The 25,771-nt window shown below is 44.7% G+C and overlaps 1 protein-coding gene across 1 annotated transcript in view; it reads left to right on the forward strand.

The window, feature by feature from the left end:
* The first annotated feature begins 19,556 nt into the window (after positions 1 to 19,556).
* LOC142577840 (guanylate cyclase soluble subunit beta-1-like) overlaps positions 19,557 to 25,771 on the forward strand; it is a 59,275-nt gene continuing 53,060 nt past the window's right edge. The window contains exons 1-4 of the mRNA XM_075687282.1: positions 19,557 to 19,674; positions 21,062 to 21,165; positions 21,868 to 22,107; positions 24,745 to 24,910. Of these exons, the coding sequence (XP_075543397.1) occupies positions 19,667 to 19,674; positions 21,062 to 21,165; positions 21,868 to 22,107; positions 24,745 to 24,910 (518 nt within the window). The 5' untranslated portion in view covers positions 19,557 to 19,666. The remainder of the gene's footprint in view (positions 19,675 to 21,061; positions 21,166 to 21,867; positions 22,108 to 24,744; positions 24,911 to 25,771) is intronic.

Below are 25,771 nucleotides of genomic sequence, written 5' to 3' on the forward strand. Positions count from 1 at the left end.
GCAAAAAGTCAGTGGGGTAACATGACTAGTTTAGCCTTAGCTAGTTTTTAGTGACACCGAAGAAGCCCGGCGCAAAGGTATATAAACAGCAGTTGTGATGTGTGCCAGCTGACGTTTGCAAAGTTGTGCGCTATATTTTGAAAATCGTCTCACTGAGTAACTTTGCATGGAGGAACAACACCTTTGGTTTGGTGTTAGTAGGCGTGGATATGTAACCGCGTCCGTGAAGTGTGTTTTCCGCCTAGAAAGAAAATTATTAAGCTGTAAGTTGCATAAATTTCACTTCATGTCTTGTGCCCCATCATGCTATCGTAGTTTTGGCACGTGAAACTAAAAAATTTAGTTTCTTTAGTTTTCTTTAAACATTCAACAATTCATTGTTGGCGCCAAGCCCATCGCAAAGCAGTTGCCGGCGATTATACTTTCAATCAATCAATCAATCAATCAATCAATCAATCAATCAATCAATCAATCAATCAATCAATCAATCAATCAATCAATCAATCAATCAATCAATCACTCAATCAATCAATCAATCAATCAATCGCGACGAGAGTGGTGGTGCGAAAGATGCAATGATTGCTCTCGGAAAATCATATCTTCGAGACTGATAAAGACATACGGCAGCTAAAACCGAAGCTTGAGCAGTTACGTTACTTTCGTTTGTCACAGTGGTGGCCATCTGGTGCAGTATGGTGCTCTGGATGATGTGACGGCATGATCAGGTTTAAGAAATTTCCGTCAGTGCGAGAGGCTCACTAGGTGTAGGACTCAGGCTACTGGAGATAATTTACGGGTGTCTCCCTCTTCAGTGCGCCAAATAAACAGCAGACCAATGTAACGTTATTACCGTCGAAGCGCACGTAGCAATAAACGCGATGGCAATCATATGTTTCTTTCTTGTGACTCTGGGGCTTCAACATTAGTGGAGGCGCCTCTGGGTGCACCTCTGCGTTCGAGTCTTGGTCGTACTACCACGACAATGTTTTCACAAGCCTGCCGAACTTTGCACCCACGACGCGCGCAGATTGCAAAAGAATATGTGCGCGCGGTCGTCGTATTTCATCGGATAAACATACGTAGTTGGACGAAGTTGAATTCCCGCGAGACAACTTGGAAATACTTCCTTAAGGGTAGGACCAATGCATAAAAACGCAACAGCTACGGCTATAGGCGGGCACACTGTCTTCGCATGCGCGACTGAGCAAACGAATTTGCTACAGAAACTTGGAGAAGCGTGTTTACGTTTCTTATCCGCAGTGGTGAAAGCACATGGCGATATGTTGGACTTCAACAGCCGAATACTCTGCGAGAAACTTTTGGTTTAGCAAGAAACGCTCGGGGAATGACGTACTAAGCCTAAGAAAAGTTTCTCATTCCGAAAGAACATTTAAGGGCAGTGTGTCCTATTGGAAATTGAGAGCGCTGAGACGAAAGGATCAAGCATAAAAAAAAGAAATACAAAGAAACACGGAGCTTACATGCGAACATTGCTGCTGTAGCCGCAAACTGGAATGTATCGAAACTCCTCACTGAATTAAAGGCCCAGCGACGTCGGACGAGTGCGATAAAATATCGCAGGAATAAATGCGGGTAGGTTCGCGTTGCGTGAAGTCATACCCTTTAATCACGGTGCGAACATATGTGCACGCCTTGCTTTTGACAATTATGGCCACTAGTGAGAATAAAAAAGAACACCGACATTAAGCTGCCGGTCAATTGAACCCTCTGCTTATCCACTGTGACTTCAAATCTCTGCAGACTGCAGAGAATTGCTCCAAATGGCTACTTTACAAAATGCAATAACATGCTTGAAAGGATGTCCGGCATGCGCATTGCACCGGAAATGGTGAAGGAATAACTTCTTCGGAACGCCTGTACTGAATAATTATCTTGTGCGTGTGGTTTGGGATACCGAATCAAATACTTCTATGGAAAAACAGTGGCACAAATGATTGAACACCAAGTTGAAATTTGCTTGCTCTGTAATAAACGCTAATTGGAAAACCAACACAAGATTGTCACACCACCTTTATAGCTTTTTTTTTTTTTGAATGGTGTCCGCAACAACTTCAGATAACATTATGTAGCTTTGACATATTGGTTGACAGCTCATTCCAATATGTGATTGAAGAAGTTATTTTCGTGGTTCACGAAGCACGGTGGAGGGATGACAACGCTGACGCCACGCACAAACGCCGTGTTAATCTCGGCACCAACCACAGGATGGCGTCTTTCCACGGAACGCGTAATTCCCAAGGGGGGTTGGTATGCCCAAGAGTCATTCTCTTGATCGACGTTCCAGAGACGACCGCATTCCTGCTCATGTCGGCATCGGCAGCACGTGCTAATGCATTGCTTTGGCAAGCTCCTTGCATGCTTCGTGGTGCAAGACAACGCAGGGTGTCTTGCGCAGCTGAACGTTGTCTTATACAAGCCCTTCTATGGCTTTCAACGGAACAACGTCTGATCTTGCACAACCGAGGGTTTTCTTGCCGGCGCCTCATAGCGGGTTTTCCAGGAATGTCCCTTCAGGAATTAAGAGAAGGGCAGAATATTCATTAGAATGATAGGAGTTCGCGTTGCATTCCCCGTAATAAGACTTCGTGTCTCTAAATTAAACGTGTGGTGGTCTTGAAGCACACCGTGCCGATGGCTCTTCCACGCAAAATTCAAACTGTGTAGATCTAAGCAGAGTGAAAAACTAGAATTGCCGCTGCAGCAGCGCAAGACCGCGCTTGAACGCCGAGCTGAAATCAGATCGAGTTGCAGCTCGCTGAAAGCGAGGCGCCAGAAAGCTAGCAAAAGAAGACGTTGCCGCCCCACTTTCTGTGCTTTATGCTATATGTGGGGGGCCATAGATGCGGAGTGAATGTTTTGTACTGTCTCTAACAGGCTTCCGGAGTCTTTAGTGCCTGTTTCACCTCTTTATCAGCAAACGCTGCCAAACGAGGATACTTGGATCGCCGCCACACGCTACGCCTGTAGCATAGCGGCTCCAAATTTTTTTCTTACACCGGAGTGTTCTGGCGCTTTCTTTGAGGGGCCGATGATAGCGGAGACCATTATTTAGTTTCTTGTCAACGATTCATTGTTTTAAAAAAAGAACCTCTCAAATATTACTTCATAGGCGTTGAATGTTGAATGAGGTTTTATTATTAATAGAGAAGATACTGTACAAGGGAATATCTTACAGGAGGAGGGACCTCCTGTACAGCGTGTAGGCAAAAATATAAACAACAGTGGAATTGATTTCGTAATTCCTGTTCAGCAACTTCATCCTGTTGTACGTCGCGTTTGCTCAATGGTCAACAACAACTACAACAAAAATCAGAAACACAAAACAATTTATCTAATGTATATTCGACATCACTTCGGAGTCCAAAAGCGGTAAACTTTACTCCGAGTTCATTTGGTGCAAATATTCGTTTCGCTCAACCGTCATGTCTGATGACCCAGTGAATTTGCATTCTTTGCTAGTGGTTGGTGGAGAGATTTCGAAGAATGCCTTTGACCATTTATTGTATGCAGAGACAAGTGCCGAGCCCAGCTTTTAATCTAAGGCCGAATTTCGTTACGCCGTCGCTTCGCTTGGGTGCGGCATTGAGCGCACGCTTAATATTGCAGTGTCTAATACTATAGCGTAAAATAAAAAAAAAATGCAGAGAAGTGGCATAGTATTGAAGGAAAGGGATATGGAACTGATGGCTCGCGCTTTCTGCTTCACCTTTTTCAGACTCTCACCTTGTTTTTGCCGACCATAATCGTCAATAAATATATGTAACATTGAGAAGTTTCTTTACGGGGTAAAAAATAAACATTCCCACTATGAAGACTGATGATATCTCATAGCCGCGCCGTTTCATTTGATTTGAACTGGTTGCTCCTGAATTCTCGGTGGCACAAGAGTACCAGCTGAGGGCCATCAAAAAAGACACTGAAGCATATTGTAGTTTCTGTGCTTGAGTGGAGAATTTCGAAAGTCATTCTATAGTAATGAGCACAAATGTCTTGCAAAGGCTTCGACGGAAGGTGTGTGGGAGTTAACCTTTTTTTTTCTGAGATCATGCATCCTCCATCACTTCCTCACAAAGAGCGCGGCGATGGTGGGCTACTCAGCTTTTTCACAGTCCAGCGCAGGAGCCGTCAGTTTCAGACGAGGTGCTCCTCATCGCAATTCATTTTGTTCTGGCTCATTTCTTTTCGTGGAGTCTTAGGTATGGTCATCTTCGTCGCCGGATAACAAACGCAATAAAATCTTGGCGCAGCTCGTAAAAAACACGTTTCCTCCCTCGATATGGCAGATTCAGGGGCAGCGACCACTCCCACGTCTTGCCGTTATAACGTAACCCCCACTACGTGGGAAGTGTTGCCACATATGAGACACGTTAAAGCATAGGGATGTCCTTAAGCAACCTCGGGGAACATTTGTAGTGATGCAGACCAGCACGTCGCGCACCGAAGGCCCTGAACTGAGTCAGAGTTGTTTCGAGCTTTTGCTCCCCGTTTTGGAGTCGTACCTCTGAGCGAGTGTACGAATATTTAAGGAATGGAATCACTATGAAACAATAGACGTCCATGCAGTAATATAAAATAAAAAAAGGCAGGGCTGAGAAACCCTAACGGAAATTTTCGTAATTGGGTGAAGCTTGTGCTCGTCGCTAAGACTTGCGTAATGCCGCTTTTTTGCTCGCCGGTTTACTGAGCGGCTTCAGCGCAACGCTCTACCTCCTCAGCCGCACTTCTTTCTCGCTGCGCAAATTACCTCTACACGTAGCACGGTTCCGCGCCTATCACGTGACACCTCTTGCGCATGAGTAGTGCCACCACCTGCTGCCTTCGAGACTGTCGCGCCGGTGTGACCTTGGCAATAAGATGGCACAGGCCCGTCTATAGGTGACCTCACGACCCCCAATATCCGCCAAATATGCTTTGCCACACTGGGAACACTTATGGCATGCTTTGGCGCTCGTATCTGGCTCCCAGGGCGCATACTACTCAGCTAAAGCCCGTTTTCCGCTGTAGCCAAATGTTTTAATTCGTTCTAGAAAATTAAAGAGTGCTCTTTGGAATGTGAAATTTTCCTATTGCATTCTTCATGACGTATATTTTCAATATGTTAGGTCCTTTTTAGCAACTCTGGGCACAACTAAGTGGTTCTTTTGAGGCTGACTGAACGGCCACCACCGGGCCACGGTGTGAGTAGCCATCTAATGATTCGCATAAAAAAATTAAAGGGTCAACCGAGTGTCGACGCTAAAGAAGACAACGTTGACGTATATGGCGGTTCAGATGACTCAATTATTAAACTCTGATTATGTCTCTCAATCCTGTACCTTTCTTTCTCTTCTTTACGCTCAATATTCACTCATATTGTACATTATTCATATCGTATTTTCCTGGCAATTATGTCGACCTTACTCTCAAGAGCGTCGTCACTTGGTTGACCTTTTATTTTTATTTTTCACCAAGAGGCCAGCTGGGGGGGCCGCTCCCGGAGATAGCACAGCCTATGGTGCAACGTGGTGAATTTCCTACTTTATTGGCGCGACGAATTCGCGCTTGTTGTGGGCACCGTCGAAGTTGCCTACCAGACACGATTTCCTCGCGCGAGCACTGCTTAGTCCAAGCGTACTCGTTTCATCGCCCAAAAGTGTGCCGCGCGGAGGCCTTGTTTCAAGATGTCTGTATATACTGCAGTGCAGCTGTTATTGGGGTGTACTGCGACAGGGTTATTTTCTACTCTATTGGCGCTAATTGCGCTCGTACCGTTAACCTTACATACTAATCGTGGCTTCTCGTCTCATTGAGCCCTCTGTTTTCATACGTGTTGCGACTCCCTACGGTGCTCTGGATGTGCGAAGCGACCGTTGTTGTCTGGAGGTGGTTGCGGGGTAACCACATGCCAGATACGCCATGCCCATGTGAAGTCAGCCAATAAGATTTTAGCTTCTAAAGAAGTATGTGCGGGTGGGGAGAGTTGCAGTGGGTGAAGCGATAAACAAGTGGCGGTATGTCTAGGCTTCAGATATGGGTATTAGGATTTAAGAGCGTAGTATCTACTTCGACTATATGAAGTGGTTGCGTGGAGGCGCGTTGTTTTCTGCTGCAACATGGTGTTGTCACAAGACAGGAAAATAGACACTGTCGTTCTATAAGAACACGGTAAGAAAAAAAAAACATCCTCGCCATCGCTCGCCATTGGGCGAAACAGCGCCCATGCTTGTGAAGCCTGCAGCTGTATAAGAATTACGATAGGGAAGAAATGAGCGATTAAGGTAAAAAAGAAAGAGATACATTTAACCATTCGTGACATCACTGGCATGAAACGTTAACGGGATTTTTTGAAAAAGTGGACCTCCAAAGAAGTGGCTCTTTGTGTGCTTGCTGGTCATTCGAGGGTGAAATTTGCTATCCGCAGACCCACAAATTCACTGTTTATGGAAGGTAGGAAGGTACTAGACACTCGCCGGGCATGGATTCCCACCTCAAGTTCAGTATTATTCGGAATCAAATGTGTGGGCCAATGAAGCAATATAATAAAAACATTCGCTTCCTAGCTCCTTAAAAAAATGAGAGAAACGCAACAAAGATGAGTACGGTAAAAGTGGGGTTAAAAAAAAAATCCGCGATAAGAACACCGATTCACCGCAGCGTGCCAAGAGAAGAAGCGCAGACTTATCAGTAAAAGGACGCCGGACGTTACTGCCCGGTAGCAAGCATGATATTAGCTGTCGCTAAGCAGCGTGACCACGAAACGCTGGTCTCGACATCGCAAGAACTAGCAGCGATCGACCCCCGCCGTAAGAAGCACGATGCGATCAATAAGAGCAAGGAGCCTGTGGAGGACCCTTAGTGCTTTTCTTGTGCCGCACGCAGCGCTTGCGGCAAAAAGCCGCGGTTTCTTCGCTTACGAAGAAAGAAACGAAGGAAAAACGCGTGTGATCTGGGCGATGTCCGTGCGGAACACCGACAGCGGGAAATTACAATGACACAATAAGAAGGAAAACGAGAGAGAGAATGTCTTGTTGCAAATAAAAGTGCATAATAGAAAACAATGTCCAAGCCAGCACGCGGCACACAGGAATGCCATGCGTAAAGGTTATTTGAAAGAGCCTTGGTCCATCCAAAACACGCATCGTCGCAGCTGACAGCATGGTCTGTATTTCGAATTTGAAAAAGAAAGAAAGAAAGAGAGAGAGAAAGAAAGAAAGAAAGAAAGAAAATGAGGAAAAAATTTTAGCTGAGAGTTTTAAGGTAAGAAAGCACTCAGAAATCGAAAACAGGTGCTGAGTTTGTAATATTGCATCACTGTCTACTGTTAGAGGCGATTTCTGCAGGAAGGAACGCTTTCCGAAAAATAAAGATGCGTAGGAAGAAAATTCGAAACACCATGTCTGAAAACTATAGATATTTTTGAAATAGAGGTAAACGTGAATTCCTTTTTTTACGGTGGGAAATATCACGGAACTTCATAAACAAAGCCCACCAAGAATTAGTCCACCGGTGTAGGGTGTAAAGGAGGCTCACTGGCAAGACTTGCTTTTGTGCAGTGCTGCACGCTCTACAGGGGAAAGGCATGAGGGCTCGGGCGCGATGTATTCCGCAATAAAATCAGAACAGTGCAGCACTTCGAAAGGGAAGCCGTTTTTTGTAGCCTTATTAATAATAGAAGAAAAAATGGAATAATTTAGGAATAATGGGGAACTGGGGGCAAGTGATCATTGATTAATTCTAGAAAAGGAGCTTGAAATTAACAATGAATCAGGGAACAAAGACGTCACACGTATCCGGTCGGTATTCTTTACACAATCACTCGTTTAAGTCACCATTTCAAGACTAAACATATAAATATGACCAAAAATGAAGAAAACAAACATGAACACATATTAGTGTTATGAAGCTGTTAGCGTCAACACACGATTTTTGCTATGATATTGTCTAAGATCGCTACACAAGTATGTTCGCAGCGGCCGCGAAGTTGCTTACACTGGCGGAGCATGTTGAACCCATCACGCTGTGACTACATTTAAACAACTTTGAAACTATAGGCGCCGTAGCTAGGGATTTTGACTGAGAGGAACTTAGCTCGTCTTGAGATTGTATATCCCGCACAACAGCTGCTTTAACATAGCGATCTTTCAAAGACAAGGACGATGAGCTTTTATTTGTTGAAGCGCTAAACGAACTCTTTTATCATGCCATTGTCACCTGAGAGCCAATTCGGTGGCTGCTTTCCGACAGTGAAGCTCCCTGAAGAACCTCAATGCCTCTTGTTCACTGCTCGAGGTGACATTTACCCACCATCATCTTAACCTCGGAGTACAAGTGTCGGGCAAAATAAAATAGAACCTCAGTGACAGTGACACCAGCCAAGCAGCAGAATGCGGAAGCGCCCACTGCGCGTCACAGATAACACCCTTGGACGACGGAGAGGAAGTTTGTGCGCGCGCTACCGCTGAAGCGCTCCGCGCACCAAGTGTGCCGGTTTCCCGGACAAAGAGCAAGAGCGCGAAGGAATGTCTTAACGAGAAAACAATGGTTTCTTATATCCGTCGCCAAGTTTTGCTGACGGCTAGTCGGCATCCACGCGCTGAATCAGCGCGTGTGTACGTGCGTGAGTGCGTGTGTGTGCGCGCGTTCGGAGTGCGGAGTGCTACAGGAAGGCGAAAGAGGTGTCTGCGAAGACGGTGCAGGCAAGGTGAAGGAACGGACGTTGATATATGGCGGCAGAGCGGTGCTGCTCAATAGCGCACCACCATCTCACGCACCTCCTTCCCATTTTCCTCTTTCTTTTTCGTTTTTCACTTCATCGTCCTCATCTCTACGCTATATCGCGAACGCTTTTCTGGCCGCCGTTTGTCTTACTATGCGCCGACGTCAGAAAGCGAGGCCTGCTGCTCCCGCTGGGGCCCGAAAATGATCGGGGACAAACGTCTGCGAGAACGCGTGCTGTTCTCGATTCAGCTGTAATCGTCCCTCTTGGAAAACATTGATCGAATGAACTTCCACTCTTCTGCCCGCCTCGTATAACTTCCCTTCTCCTTCGGCACCGATAACGATTGTGAATGCTCATGGAGATATGAATGAGTGCGAAAGGTCATCCTAATAAACTTTCGTTAAACCCTGAGCTGTGACGCGTACTCTGACGACTGTAGTATACGCGAGGCTTTCCCTAAAAGCTTGCTCTGGTCAACGTCATTGGATCCGGTAGTAAATTCTACAACTACGTGACAGTCTGAGAGGGCCTGCGGGGTAGTCAAAACAATGGATGATGTCGTGGGTTGCGAAAGGTAAAGACGAAAATCGCAAATGCTGGGATGGTAGAAAAAGCTGAGAGTAGAGCAAGATGTTTTTGACTTTAAGGTTCATCGGCATGGTTCCGAAGAAAAAGAACATCCAGGAAAGTCAGTTAAGACGGATTAGATATTACAACTAAGTGGACTTGCAACTATGTGCACTTAAACGCATGAACTTCATGATTTCAGCAGCCGTATAAAACACTCTTCGTACTTAACCAAGCCAGAGTGCGGTCACTTGCTGTTGTCATCGTCGCTTGTAAGCAGAAGTATTACCTGCGCATGAAATGGTTGATTGTGTAATGCAAAGAATCCTTTTTTTTTCGTTCACAAGTGTACATCGCATTGGAAAGGAAGCTTTTTTCTTTCAGTCTTAGTTCACTTTATTCCGGCTATAGTGGAGTCTATAAGGGCTCATCGGCTTGTCTGGAGAGATGCGGATGCTCCACGGTTTTCCACAATCTTCAGTCATTTTCCGCTAGGCTTCAATTTCTTCAAATTATGGAGCACATGGGTAGACATGAAGCATCGCAACCTAGAGACATGAAGCACGATCGTCTATACATATTAATTGGAACACTGACTATCAGGTACGCGTCACCATATATGCGCACACACGACGTTAAATACAGTTTCATTGTGCTCTAATATTCTCAATCATTACATCGCATTTTCCAAGAGTCTTCATGCCGTACGAATGCTTTCTAATTGTATTTTTTTTGTTATATTCCTTCGTTGAACGTATATTCTAACATGGTGGTTTACGGCCATTGGATATTCGTTCCATTTTTAAGTCACTTCTTATCTGCTCAAAGAAGTTGAAAGGGGTTAGTTGGATCACGTTAGTCTGAAACTGTTCCTGATTTAAACAGTTCGTGCTTGCAGTTTATCATGTTTAGAGATACCAGCTTTGCTTTGCTCTATGTATTCGTGAAAATTTTTTGAATATTATGAATATCTGATTGCTTGAAATGTGTGCCATTTATGTTTACTCCGCTTGCGTCCCCATTTGTATATCTATACTATACCATGAATTCACAGCACTTTGGTCAGGAATGTGTACTTCTAAGGATGCATGGTTTGTAGTTTTTATTGTAAACCTTACCCCCATTTGCACCCCCCCCCCCCCGCACATTATTATTAGTGCTGACATATATAAACACAATACTAGCTTTAGTCTTTCGTACACGTAATACTATTTTTTCCGTATTGTCGGTATGAGCGGTTCAGGCTGTGACCGATTGAAAAAGAAATGTTTTTGGTTACTTGGCGTGCATTAAAGGTCCAATCGCCGAACGTCATATCGTACTTGTTACTGCTAATTTTGCTTTCCGCGCTGTTATTCCATGCTGCCACGTATTCCGTTCCTTATTTTCTGCCACGTATACGACAAACGATACGCGCAAAAAATGAGAAAACATTTAGCAATAAACTACCACCTGCCCGTTTTAAACATATTTAATGACAGGAAACTTAGGCATAAGCACGCGTTAAAAAACTACTTGGGACAGTATGCGAGCTGAAAAAAGCCTTTAGGCATAAACTCGACTCCATGGATATGTGTTCTATTCGCAAATGAATTGGCCAACTTTTTCGGGCTTTGGTGTTGATATTGCATATTCCATTCTTGGACTGTGTGCGCGCAGAAGTATATTGGTGATAATTTTTGTGACATCATCATCTTTGCCAATACAAATGTTTGGCTACTTATTTAGACGTGCTCAGTTCATTTTCGGCTACCTAAAACACCGCAAGCCTTTGAGATAGAGCCTTGCGAAGTACTTCATTTTCGTTTTGTTTACAAAACAGCTCCTACTTGCACTGTGCTGAAGATATCGTTGCCCTGCCGGTCGAATCTCGCGGCGCTTTGGCCAATCGCCTTTCCTGCTCGCTTCCTTCAGGAAGTACAAAACGCAAAACAAGATAAGCTGGGTGAGCAAAGCACTAAGCGAACACATCGTTTCACCAGAGGCTTCTTTGAGTAAATGAGGCCGAAGTTTTAACGAAGGGTCTCATTAGCGCCAGGAAATAAAGAAGAGAAGTTGGCATCAATAATCAGCAACATTTACAAACACACAGGAATTGAAATTACCTTCTGAGATGGTAGCGGTGAGGTAGAGCCGCAGCACTGTCTTTTCAAATAATGCAAATCGCAGGACTTGATGATTTTTGTACTCGTTAGACTATAGGCGCTACTTTCCATCCTTACTGAAAATTTGCTGTAGAGCTCTCTACAACAGTGTCTAAATATAGTTCACCTGTAGGAACTCATGAGTGAGGTCCTCTCGGCTTACCACAGCTGGTTTTGGTCCCCACTGCCCATGTAGGGAATTTGGGCTAATTTTCGTCTTCAAATGAAACGGTAGCCCGCGACCTCTTACTTTAGTGTCCCATGAAAGGTAAACACAGAGAGGACTCGAGGTAAACGAAGTGATAAGCTGAGAACTTAATCGTGCTGAAATATCTGGCTTGCTTCCTCGCACTGATGAAGAATAAATGCGAAAGTAAAACGTAAAATACGGAAAGCAAGACTCGCGCGCGTAATTGAAGATACACTGAAGTTTTGCAGACATTTCGTACAGGCCAGCTGTCTGAAGCGCACTGCCCTCCGTGATTGTTCTTATTCTTTTTCGCTAGTGAAATGGCCCAACCCGCTCTCGGTGGATCGGTCATGAATCGGAAGATGAAAAGATCTGTTATCATTTTTTAAAAAGTAAAGTAAGGTCCGCCCACCTTCGGGCATCAGCAGCTTGGTCTCCGAAATAAAGTGCATTCACTCAGAAAGTGAGGTAAGATAAAATAAGTATTTTGTAAACGTTATTTAAAGTATCTACTGTTACATATAAGAATGATCAAATATCTAAATGTTAAATAAGAACGTTTTCCGAGAATAATAAGTATAATGAAGAATTTTAGCATGCAGTTCTTTTTGTTTCACGCAGGAAGATGCAGAGGGCTTCACAAATGTACCTGTGACTGTAACCCAGTACGGCAGACACAAAGGAAAGAATTACTGGAAGAGTCAAATTCAAGCCAAGGTTTTGCAAGGGTTCTTCTAGAAATCTTTTCCTTTGAATAATGATGAATAATGAACCGGCGGCATGTCAAAAAGAAGTGTCGCAGAATTTCAACCTTAATGCATCAATTTTCTGTGAAGCTGTGATTGTAATGCACGTCTTTCTTTTGCCAATTCTGGTTTTCAGTGGAACATTCCTTTATTCGAGAGCTGCTAAAGCTTCACTGTGTGTTTGGAAATGCTTATCGAATTGAAAATCCGTGGCCTCCAAATTCCTCTCTTACCTCTTATGCAAAACGAAAAATAAAAGAAGCACGAAAGAGTTAGCAGTAATTTGAAAATCTTTTTGGTTCACCTTTACAATTTTTCCGAATGTCTTGCCACCAACTTTCAATTGTACATTTAACTTTTTTCATGCGCTAGTTCACTCGCCATCCTTTTCTCTTCCTGGTACTTGTTCCATCTCCAAGATCTCTAGCTATATAGGGAGAGTCAACTTTATCCAGAACAGCACGCGAGCGTTGGTAGCTTCTGGGCTTTGTCGTGGGTGGTCCGCTCTGTACAGGGGTACAGCGTCTTTACCTGCCCCTCACGCTCAGTCGACCAGTTTGAGAAGACCATCAAGCCGAGTGCTTCGTCACATCACCGTGTGGTCGGACGGATTATGGTTGTTAGCTGTCGTGTGCTTGCGTATGCCCTTACCGCTTGGTAGAGCCTGGCGCATTCATCGCGGTTGGGTATTTATAATACAGCGCACGGTGTATGGCGGGGTACAAACTCAAATGAGGATGTGTGCGTGTGTGTGTGTGTGTGTGTGTGCGTGTGTGTTTGTGTGTGTTTGTGTGTGTGTGTGTGTGTGTGTTTGTGTGTGTGTCTGTGTCTGTGTCTGTGTGCGTGTGTGTGTGTGTGTGTGTGTGTGTGTGTGTGTGTGTGTGTGTGTGTGTGTGTGTGTGTGTGTGTGTGTGTGTGTGTGTGTGTGTGTGTGTGTGTGTGTGTGTGTGTGTGTGTGTGTGTGTTCCTCTCACGTGAGAGCGTTGTAATCCCTAAACTCCTGCTTACGCTTTTGTACAGCTTGCTTTATTTCTATGTTCCACCACTCAATAGTTTTTTTTTCTTTTCACTTCAACAACATTTAGCCGTACTTGTTTTAGCGCCTGCTGCATGTCGTTTACCAGTTCCTTGTAATCCTAGACTACTGCAGGAAAAGCTTGTACTTTAAGATCCCCATTTTGCGACCTTTGCTGTTTACTTTTTATTCATTTTGAAGTATTCTGCTGCTGTTGCTTTCTATCTTTCGTTGGTATTTCTCTTAAAGTTTAAGGTTTTACCTTTGTGATTACTACCCAGGATATCTTATTTCCCTTAACTATCGACATCTGGTCTAGTCCCTCGTACACAGTTTCTTAGACTAAGGCGAAGTCAATACATAGCTGCGCATTTCGGTATTGCCACGTTACCTGTCCATGACATCTATTTTTTGTGCATCGCACGCGTAAAGCGACGACGTGGGATTGTTCCCCCACCTGCGGCAAGTTGTTTTTTCATACCCTTTCATTGCCATTACTTTATAATTTCTTTAATTAATAAGTACAAGTAATTTCCCCTATGTTGTCCTTGGCGTCTTTGTTCTTTGGCTTCTCATGATATGATTAACAAAAATCCGGCCCCTCGATTGACACCCTTTCTTCTCGTTTTGTTAACCAAGTAGTGCAAGGTTCTGTTCCTTGCACAGATACAATACCATTCGTCTAGATACTCCGTATACGCATTCATCCACTAAAATTACCCGAGGCTCAATTTTCTCTCCTTAATGATATCACTTCTGGCTGTGGTAATAAATTCTTTATTTTAAACTCTGCTATAACCTGTCCATAAGAAAACAACTACCAGTCATGTTTTTTTTTGTTCTCATGTGCCGTTAGTTCATAAATGCTTGTTACATGGCTTTTTTTACCCTCTGCCACATCACATTTCGTGATGCACCAAAGGCACCACCATCTTGTGGTGTCTGAGGGCATAGAGCTTCACGTCGAGTGACCAAACAGTTTTCTCTCATTATTGGAAGTGCCGTGTATGCTGACAAGGTCTTCGCTGCGATACACTGTGATGATTTCTCTCTCTTTCTATGCTTTATTACTTTAGAGTAGTGTTAGTAATGGTAATTTAGAGCAGCGGTAATAATGGGGAGTAAGGGCAATGTTGACAGCACGCCACCGCTGGTCGTATTGCCGTTTATTTTTCATTTTGCCACTCCTCGTATTCACGCCGCTCGTCGGGAGCCCTAACTGTGCGTTGCCCACTCATAGCGGGGCTGCAAGAACAATTCAGTCAGTTGCCAGGGTCGTTATATTATATACGAACGGCCAGTGACGTAACTCTCCACGTCGCAAGCTGCCGTCACAGCGGCAGCTTGCACAACAGTAATCTTTACCGGGAAACATATGCGGGAAGCACTACGTGCTTCACATTGCTATCATGAGCGCCTTATCATCAATTCTGTGGTTCGGATGCTTGTTTTCTGCTTGTTCTTTATTGAAAGAAATGTTGTTCTGTATTTTATATTCGTGATTTTAAAGTATGTGCGCACGTTTTTGCTTCACTTTGCTGAGCACTTGAAGCCTGCTTCACCTCCGTGGCGGGTCGGCCCGGTATAGCACTACCTCCGCTATCGGCCCACATTTTTGCCCACGGACATGAATACAAAAAGTGCCGACCAACGAGAGACTCACAGCTTCGCTGTAATAAATCGCAAGGAGAAGCGAGCGCGTTCCTTTACGCGTTCCATTTACAGGGAAACAAGGCGCTGCGAACGCACCCTTACTCCAGGAAAATATTCCGACATGTCACTGATCTAAGTGCGATCAAAATGTACCTGTCGCTTGGCATAACCTCCCTATCTGCACCGGCGGCGTCGGAAGACCACTCAGCCATCCATCTTTATCCATCAGAGACCCTATCAGCGAGCCGCACCGGCTGAAGACGAGGCGAGACGAGATGAAACCTCGACTGTGCGTGACGCTTCGAGAGGAACAGCCGCTTCGTATACCAAAAAGCTTCGTCGCACCCATATAGCGCGCACATACGGAACCTGCTGGTACTACTAATACGAAATTGCCCTCAGAAACGACTGGCAGTGCGTTTGGTATCGAACGCTGTCGCTAGTTCTTATACCCCTGGGTTGCTTCCGTGCGCTTGAATCTGGACAGTTACCCCCGTACTCAGAAATGCATCTTAACTTGAAGCTCATGCTTGACTTGATTTTAATGACGCCTATCGTGAACGCCCCAAAAGGAAACGCAATGAGCGTCTTGGGCACGTTCACGTGAGCCGTCAGTTGTATCAAGTCAAGCATGGGCTTCAAGTTAAGGTACATTTCTGAATATCGGGGTTATGCAAGCGCCGAACGCCACTTGACAGTTGGGGTTTCCTTTATTTTCTCCCTTTCTCTCTTTTTTCCTTGGAGTGGGGGGGGGGGGCGGCGTAGAAATAGATGTTCTGCTTCAGGCGGCCTCTCTCCACCCGGCTGTAATGCTCGTTGGAAAAAGCAGCACCAGTCATTAAACGGCGCAGGATTTTGCTCTCATTTCTGGGATATGCATCCACTACTAGCACTGCCGATGGCCCTCCGATATATTTATATATTCATTTATATATTTCATAGTTATTTATTTATTTATTTATTTAACCATACCTTAAAAAGCCCAAGTGGTACATACAGTAAGGAGGTCGATGCATGAAAGGGATACATAGCAATTACGAGGGAAAGCACGTAACGTAAACAACGTAAATGATGTAAGTGTAGTATCATTAGTTTACGTAAAAAGCTAAAGGGGTCACCCGCCAGTGGCTGTACAAAATAAAAAAAGAACTGTCACATTTCTTTTAAGTTTTTTTCGTTGTGACCGCGGTACGGCATCTAAACAAACAAACAAACAAACAAACAAACAAACAAACAAACAAACAAACAAACAAACAAACAAACAAACAAACAAACAAACAAACAAACAGAAATGGCTGTTAGTTTCATTGACGTCGTTACTGAACTTAAATTTTACGACTTAAACGTGGGATTTCATGGATTGCGCCGAAATGTCCAAGACATAAATCATTAGGATGCTCTTCGTGGTACGTATACGTACCTTAGCATGTACATTAGCACGCACATACGGCCATTATGAACGATGACTGAAGCAGCTGCTGGAGAACGGTAATAATAGAAAGAATTTTCATGTAGTTCTGCGATTCTACGCCAACCGCAATGATATTGAACTTTCTCTTTCTTCCTGTTGCACTGATGGCAACGAAGTCGCTCGTATATTTTAAAATGATATAGATCGTCCGAGAGGCTTCGTCGACGTGGCGAAGTCCGCAAGTGTTTGTTGTCCGCATTGCTATGTTCCTTTACCTATAATGAAGAATTGCATATTTTACGGGAATTAAAGAGGCAGCTTTAATTTAAATACATGGGAAAGGAGAAAGCGCCTTTCTCGGCAAACACTGTGATAAATTTGATGAGGTTTGTTGCATTTAAACAAAGAAAGTCTACCGAGTGTTGTTTGCGAATTTTTTATTTAGGTCGTCAATTGCTTAATACAAATTGGCAAAAGATGCAAATTTTCAGAAAACGAAGCTATCAAGTTCACAATTGTGCAACTCAACAATATAACAATTCTGTAAATTGCACCTAACAGTACACCTAAAGCGAACAAAAATGGTATATAACAATTCACCGCTCTCAAATAAACCCCTAATATGTGAGTAGAACATTTGCAAAACAATCTAACAAATTCACGTGAGACGTAAATTGACATGCGAAATTTGTCCGCCTTGGATGCTTTAACGGATGCACTATACAAAATTTGGATACCTGTTCTTGTTGCAAAGCCATGAATTTGTTAAATTCATGCTTCTACTTTTTTTTCCAAACTGAAACAAATTGTGAAAACTTCTTTTAAAAACATTTGGGCTCTAAATCGAAATTAACCTTCTGACAGTCTCTAGGATTTAACTTTTTTTTGTCAAATGCAACAAAATTCATTAAAATGGGTCTGTGATTATCTCAGAAAAGCATTTCTGCTTTTTACATGTATTTGAATTGCCGGAATCGGAGTTGGGCCCGACCTAAACCTTCCTCTTAAGTGCCAGTGGCTTAGCGGTCGCGTTCGTTAGTCGCTGACTGCAAGATCTTGGGTTTGATTGCCGGGTTTGAGGACTCCAGTGCGATCATTGCGCTCAGACTGAGAGACGGATGGACAGACAGGCGAAATAAATAAACCAAGGAAAAAATGAAACGCTAATACGTAATGTTTTGACGCCACTACGGTTAGATAGTGAGAGAGAAAGAAAATGGAAACGCACGGTGGTTAGTCAGGTTGCGTGGATTTGCTACCCTACACTGCGAAGGGGAAAGCGGGAAGAAAAAGGAAAGAGAGAATGAAATAAATAACAAGTGATGCGAGCACACACAGAACTGCGTTGACCGCGTAGTAAAAGACGATCATACCGCGCACACGTCCCCAAAAAGTGCAGCAGTCTCCTCCCAACCCTCGGTGTGCATGGCGGTTGAGCCCATGATCCCATTTTTTTTTTCTTCCTTGAACCCAACTTTACTGAGTCACTGTTTACTTTAGAGCCTACTGTGTCTACATCGGAATTGTGGACAGTTCCTTGTGCAGGGTTTGTGATTGCGTCGAGGCCATACAAGGAATCCTTATAGGCTGCGCCTCTTTTAAGAGTGAAAAACAGAGATTGCGTGCCGCTTTGCGCCGGCTGGACAGCAAGGCAGTTTTGCTATAGTTCTTGATGTGATGATGTAAGCACTGTTATTCAGCTCATTATATGCAATTGTGTCTTCAGCAGCCGGCTCGGGGTCGCGGGAAATACGAGAACATTCGCGTACCTTGATTTCTCTGCTCGTAGATGTAAACTGAAATTTGTCGAAGCCCGCTTCGTCGCATGGCGACGGGTGGGTGGTACTGCAAATGCGATGATCGCCGTATTGGCTAGTTATGCATGACAATGTGGCGCCATTCTAACAAACACATATTTTTTTTTCTGCTGGTCATATTGAAGTACTTATTGAATAGCGCCATTACCTGTGACTTGTTCATTTTCGCCCGACTTTTCCTGCCTGTTCTTCGTATTAACCAATTATTATTATTATTATTATTATTATTATTATTATTATTATTATTATTATTATTATTATTATTATTATTATTATTATTATTATTATTAATATTATTATTATTATTATTATTATTATTATTATTTGTTTTCAACAGATATATACAATTAAGAGGAAAGGGAAAGCGAGGAGCAGGCTGGCAACTGCTACCGGAAGGGGCGCAACGCCTGCCTATTCTTCAGAAGGGAGGTGACACCAACACAGAAATGGAATATAGGAAGGAGGGGAGGAAAGAGGAAAGAAAAAGCAACAGGAGAAATCTGAAGTATAAAGTAGAACACACAGTACAGATCACGCCCGGTAGGGCCGGTCACTGAAGGTCACGCTACTAAGAATTCTGAATACTTTCGATGCTACAAACGTGAACCTAAGTTGGTTAACGCTAAAAAAGTAAGAGCGCGATGAGCCTGATCACGTTTAGACACGCAACCACTGGGGTACAAACATTCGTCGAGTGTCGTACACCGCAAGCCAAGGGGATGACAGTCTCTCACTAGCGACGTGCGCGGCGCACTAAAAGCGGGACACTCAAATATAAGGTGCTGAAGTGTCTCGCAGCGGCCACAAGGCGTGCACGATGGACTGGCCACACGTCCTTGTCTGTACAAACGTTCGTGCACGTTCACGCAGCGAACCCTCAGCTTGAGCAGTTGCGCTCTAGCGCGGCGAGGCAAGCCTCGACCGCGAACACGGGGCGGGAACGTTCCATTGCAGACGCGCTGGTCTGGATGCTGCTTGAGTAGGTGGCGACGAGTCAGCAGACGAGCATCATATCAAGCTAGCACAATATTTTTGGCCAGTCACAGTTGTTATGGGTGCAAGTTGAAGCCAGTCGATCAGGCTCTTCATTTCCGACGATTCCTACGTGTGAAGGTATCCATTGAGCAATGACCTCCCATGTGAGAATAACCCTTCTTCCTTCATGGAAGGAAAAACTAGCATTTCCCAATTTTCTTGTTTGAGAGAGTGCTTTATGGAGTTTGAGCGGCCCCTTGGAAGTTTTATAAAAAGCTAACTTATTTTGTGTGTTTTGATCACTGCTGGGACCTGCGAAAATGGAATCAATTACAAGGAATATGTGATTGCGTGTTTCTGCAGTACGGATTCATCCACTGCGCCTTGGAGGATCTCGTGACCAAGAAGTTTGGAGCGGAGACGTGGAAAATGCTTCTGTGAGTTTCTTTTGCAACAATGCTGTACGCGTGTACCACCAACGTCTTCTTTGGAGGAGTTAACAAATCTGTTGGTTTTGCTACTGCTTACATATTATACAAAAAAAAAAATTTCTATGATGCCCATATTCGTATCGCTGGCATCTTGGCTTGTGTGACTAATACAACATCGGCCTACCTTTTGGGTTCGGCTCTTTCCTTTCAGTTAAAGAATGAAGAAAGGGAGAGAGATGCTATTTGTATTAAGTCAGTATTTTTGCACCTCCTAATCAACTGCAGCAATAAGAAAGTGATGATAAGCATCTGAATGTGCTTGTTTTTAAAATGATTCGCATTTAGGCTCGCACCGCTTGTTTACAGCTCGAAGCACGATTATTTTTGCACCTCCACTTCCACGGGAGGTATAAAGAATTTATGAAGTGACTAGATAACATGTTCCCTAAATGAGGTAGATTTAAACCCATTTGCATGTTCAATCCACATTATGGCGCAGTCGCGCTTTTCGAGGAAGTATATTGATTCTGTGTTCCATGAAATGGAGAACTCTGTAGCAGTTGCCACGCAGAACGTGTTTGGGGCATGTTTTTGGTCTTTAGCTACTTTAGTTTTGTGCATATTGCACCATGCTCACGTTCTTGTCGCAACAGGATAGCGTTCCACGCTGTCTTTAACCTAAAGCGCTTGTTGTGCACATTTCACGTGTTTTCGTGTCCTTGTCTTTTTCGCGCTATTGCATTAACATTACACGGGCTGCTGGTTTCAGTCCCTTATTACAGTGTGTGCATTTGACGGCTTAAAGCTATAGCGCTCGACGCCATCGTGAGACACCCCGGAAACGCGTTTCACGCTGTTTGCCAATTTTGTAGCGTGTGCCTCTGCGGTACTCTTTCTTTGGCTACAATTCTAGGCAAACTCACTAGTGTGACCTCCAAAGCAGTATGCACGGTTTATTACCTTCGAGGGTTGACTATCATGCAGGCAACTCTGCATGCAACGTACGGGAGGACATGGTCGCTCAATTAGAGGCTGCACTTGGAGGCTATTTCACATAAGAAAGAACGGCTCGTATACCGGCACTGAATATTCATCCCAGACTTTTACGCTTTGAGCAAGGAGACGCACTTGGCCGGTGGACTTACAATGCGTGTACGTCAACGAAGGCGCTCTTAAACTTATGTGAAGAGACTAGTCGTAAATGAGATACCTTAGGTTGTTGAGTGTTGTGGTATGTTTTGTGTATCTTGTGTATCTGTGGCGGGCACTGTGAGCATCGTTGCATTTTTCATCACATCTATCTGGAGTAGCTTGTTTACTGTTCCGCCATAGAAACTTCCCCTGGATTCATTTACTAGGTCTCTCTCTCTATCTCTCTCCATGTCCCACGCAGGAAGAAGTCAGGAATCGCGATGCACGGCGCGTCATTTCTGATGCACAAGGTGTACACGGACGAAATGACGCTGAAACTGGTGGCAGCAGCCTGCGAGGTGCTCGGTGAGTAGTGATTGCTTGCCTTAGTGGTGACTACAATCTCGAGGACAGTTCCACTTTCAAAGCGTGGCCTTTATATTAATGGAAATTTTTTTTTTTCGGGCGCGTACCTACGGTGGTGTGGGCCAGCAGCAGGCGCGCATGTGTTCCCGCGTTGACGAAGGAGGCCCGGGGTGAAGATGGACATGTGCTAGGAAAAGGAGACGACTTTAAGGGGGCCAAGTTGAGTGTGGTAGTGAATATTACGGAGCTCAATAACGAATAAACCCGCTCGCTGAGAAAAATTGTAGTTGTTCTTTCACCAAATCATCTCAAGCGACAGGCGTGTAAAACAGGGGGACATGCTTGGCGACGTCAAGTAGGCAGGGGATGTGGCGGGTTGGTGCTCCTTTATGACAACCAGGAATGAGCACGCAGTTGGGAAGTGCTATATCTTTAGGCAAATTACTGTTACCTCAATGTGTAGTTGTGGCTTTAATTCACTGTTATTTTCTAGAGACTGTGCTGCATACAATCGCGTCAGTTTAGATAACCTGTTCACTGAACGTATAGGGTCGACGCTTTGTCAGGTGCTTCAATATATTTAGTTTATTACAGTTGACCTGGATATGCCGGTAATGGCGGTGTTCAATGCTTTAATTATGCGTGAGATAATTTAGAAAGACGCGTCCTTGGAAACAAACAGTAAACTTTTGTAACCCGCAGGTCTGGACCTTGACACGTGCCTGGAAGCATTCGGAGAGCACTTCCTTTACTTTTGCCAGCAGCACGGCTATGACCACATCCTGCGTGTCCTAGGCTCCAACATGGCAGACTTCCTGACGAACCTGGACAACTTGCACGATCACCTGGCATCCACCTACCCGGGCATGCGGGCACCCTCTTTCCGCGTAACGCCCGGCCCCAGCGGTCAAATATTGCTACACTACTACAGTGACCGAAAAGGTGCCCGTTCCTCAGTGCTTGAGTTTCGAATGCTGCGTGGCGTAAAGTAAAGATAATATTTTTACTATTCACGCACCGCTGTTTTCCCGAGACCCGATATTATTCTCTCTCTTCGTGCTGGCATTGTCCTTGTTTCACAGAAGAGGATGGCCATGGATTCAATTAATAGACGCAGAAGCTGCATCAATGACTGAAACACAATGCGAAAAAAAAACTCATAAGCCAAGTAATACGTTTGCAAAAGCTCTGGCACTTCAGCCGACGTGTTAGTGATCTCACACTGCCGACTTGCCATGCAAAATGAGATTATGTGCGTCACCCTAATATTCGAAAGCGTAGTAACAAAAATATCGGTATAACAAGCATTATATTTCGAACCACTTACCTATACAGCGCTAAACAGCCTTTCAGCATGCCACACCTGGAGTAGCATGTCAGGTATATTGCAAGACAGGCATGTACGTAGGAGGGGGGGCGGCCCCCCCTTCCGAAATTACCCCCCCCCCACACACACACCCACGCCACTACTCCTCACACACATTCATAAAGCGAAGCCAAATCAATCTTCAGACTTGACAGCTATTCGGCGGTCAAAATTTTGTTGCGTTTTTCACGCCTTTCGGATGGGGGCGGTTATCGGCATCTCCTAGGGTGTGAAGGCCAGTTTTCTCATCAATTCGGTGCCCGCGCGCTTAACCCGAGATGCGTACAGCTGTCACCATCTATTGCAACGGTCACGCGCATCGCTGTCGCTTTGTTAGTTCGACCTTCTTAGTTTAGACTGATCCAGGGACCAGGAAAGCGATTCAGTTTGCATTCAACTGGTCTGCATGCTCGTGGAACGAATTGCGATCGGTAACAAGACCCGTTGCGTTTAGCTTATCCTTTTGCTTCATTATTTCCTCGAGTGACGGGTCGCCGCAACGCTGGCAGATCCTCGGAACCATATACCCATGATATAGCTTACATAAGGTGTAAAATAAAATCATGCGAAAGAGCGTCCATCAAACCCTGCAATAACCGTTAAACCCATAAGCAATATGAATGTCACCCGTTACCCCGTCTGGTTCTTCCCTAATTGTACAACACTTTACACGCAAACTGGAAACTGGAATCAAGTCACAAGGAGTTAATAAATTAAGCAATCTACTAAAGGAGAGAGCCGAGGCAACATCCAAACGGGAAGGAAATGCAAAAATGAACAAATATAACCGTTGTTTGTGAAAGTATATATGAATCAACATCTTTTTATTTAAAAAAAGAAGTAGAGAAAACGCTGCCGGAAGTGGAGAAGGATGCCGTGTGTTTTGAATGACGGTTCTACTATTATCAGTCTAATCGCCTGACGTAGCCACTTCTCTGCTGTGCTTATGTAGGTGTTTTTCTAATCTGCCGCGGTTGGCGCAGTACGTCTAGAACCGCACCATCCTGCGCTCTACGCGGTTGTACGGGACTGGCGGCCACGCATCGTTACGCAACTTCTCAAATAACAATACGAGTCAGTTTTGACACTTCACTTGGTATACAGAGCATTAATCGAGGGATCCAAATAAACTGTGATTGTTCCGCAAATATGTATATCTCTATAATTCTTCAAGAGCTAACTTAAAGAAGACACTACTTAAAGTCCTTATTTCACACTTTCGCTTACTTACTTGTTCTTGGCAGTGTTCTTTCAGCGCTTCTTTCCTGCGCGAGTCCATCTGATGTAGTTCCATGCTTGTTAAGCAAGAGAGGGGTGTATCTCACAGGCGTATCCCTGTGAGATACACCTTATTTCGTATCTCCTTTGCGAGTTTACGCGTCTTTTCCCTGAAAAAAAAAAACCTGCATAGACGTCTGTTGCAAGGCTAGCATTACTAGCTCTCATTAAAGTCTTGGTCGTTCTGTCAGGATGCCACCTGGCGGTTACGAGCTGTAAGGCTCTGTATAAATAATAAAGCGAAATTTTCCGGGTGGTGGCTGTTTTCGACTGCTGTCTTTCCAAACTTCTCACACATAGGAGAGCGCTCGTATAGCAAATAGGATTATATGTAGCCCCATCTGTGCTGACCCTAAAGACGCGGGGCGGGGCCCGGATCTGTTCTCCACCGTATTACACAATGCAACAACAAACGGTACCTAAATAATACCCCTGTAATAAATATGCGCCTTCAACCACTAAATTCCTCTACTAAGGCAAGGATTTCTATACATGCCTTTTTTCCGGCCTTTGGTGCATCGGCTTGCCCGTCTTCTTGCCGAGTAACGTGACCTGACCCTGAAGAAGGTGTCACGGTAAGCTGGGCTCATCCCCTAAATGACTTGAGGGAAAGTGGGCTCATCCCGCAGACAATGTAATCTGTGGTCAAGCAGATGAAGTTGGTTGCATGGCGAGGGCTCTCTCGTCTCACTAATTTATCAAGCAGATGTTGCAAAACTTGCGTCACGAAAGCTTCGCTTCACATAGATTTCCAAAATATATGCTGGATCTGTAGAATTATTTTTTTGTCGCAAGCGTTCACTGTGAAAAGCAGCTAGCAAATTAGTGACAAAGGAGGAGCAGTCGATAGAGTATGTCGTATTCAAAATAGCCAAGCTCTACATCTGTAAGAAAATCGATAGCGTCCTGTTTTTTATACCCACTTCTACATGCAGGTCTACATCCCATTGTGCTTGGCATCGTCAAAGTGGTGGGAAGGGAGTTCTTCAATACTGAGGTCCGCGCCAACATCTCCGTCGTGTCCGAGTTCGGCGACAGAGCCCACGTGACTATGGAGGTGACCGAGCAGAACAAAGAAGGAAAGAGCTGCTTGCTTCCAAGGTATGGGGGCGCGCTTTGCCAGTACTTCCCAAAAATGAATGCGCGCACCTAACTCGTACGCCTGCCCGCAGCCCCAGATCAGTCACTATGGCGCTGCATTGCTGAACACAAGGTTGCGGGATCGATTCTCGACCGCGGACTCCGCATTCCGACAGGGGGCGGATAAGCAAGAGAAAGCCGCAGGCCTGCTCGGCACACGGAGCACAGTCACAGCGCGTCGCGTACCTCATCACCCATTGAGCAGTTTCGGGTTTTTCAAGTCCCACACCTTCGAAGAGAAGCTTCCTTTGCGAGCCCTGCCGGACTTCCCTGAGCGTGGCTGCTGGGTGCTTCTGCTACTTCGTCGAATAGCTCATACTGGAAAGAAAAATGAACCATGTGCCCGATGGTGAGGTCGAACCTCGGTCCTCCAGCATAGCGGTCCGATGCTCTAACCGTTCGGCTACAATCGCACGTACCTTTCGAGCGTGCCAGCGCCAACTAGCTTACAGAGATGATTGCCGCGTGTCACATTCCGTAGCACGGGTAAGCGAGAGCACATGAGCGCGCACCCGAGCAGATGCAGATGGGGCGGCTTTTGGACAACTTGTCAGGTGAGTAGTGATGTTCGGCGAAAGGCCTTCGGTATGACTTTGCGCTGACATTACAATATCACAGAAACTAGCCCAATCAGCACACCTTATACATTTAAGCAAAGCTTCGTGTAAGTAGCTTTAAACAAGGTGTGTTGTATCTGCTGATATTGTTTTTTTTTACCATACGCATATCGGTTGCCTTAGTAATTACGTAACCGACCTTAGTGGGCCACGAGTAGTAGTGTAACGTCGAGGATAATCAGAGTTTGGTCATTTATTATTTGAC

Source organism: Dermacentor variabilis, chromosome 4, assembly GCF_050947875.1.
Source record: "Dermacentor variabilis isolate Ectoservices chromosome 4, ASM5094787v1, whole genome shotgun sequence".
NCBI classification, from domain to species: Eukaryota; Metazoa; Arthropoda; class Arachnida; order Ixodida; family Ixodidae; genus Dermacentor; species Dermacentor variabilis.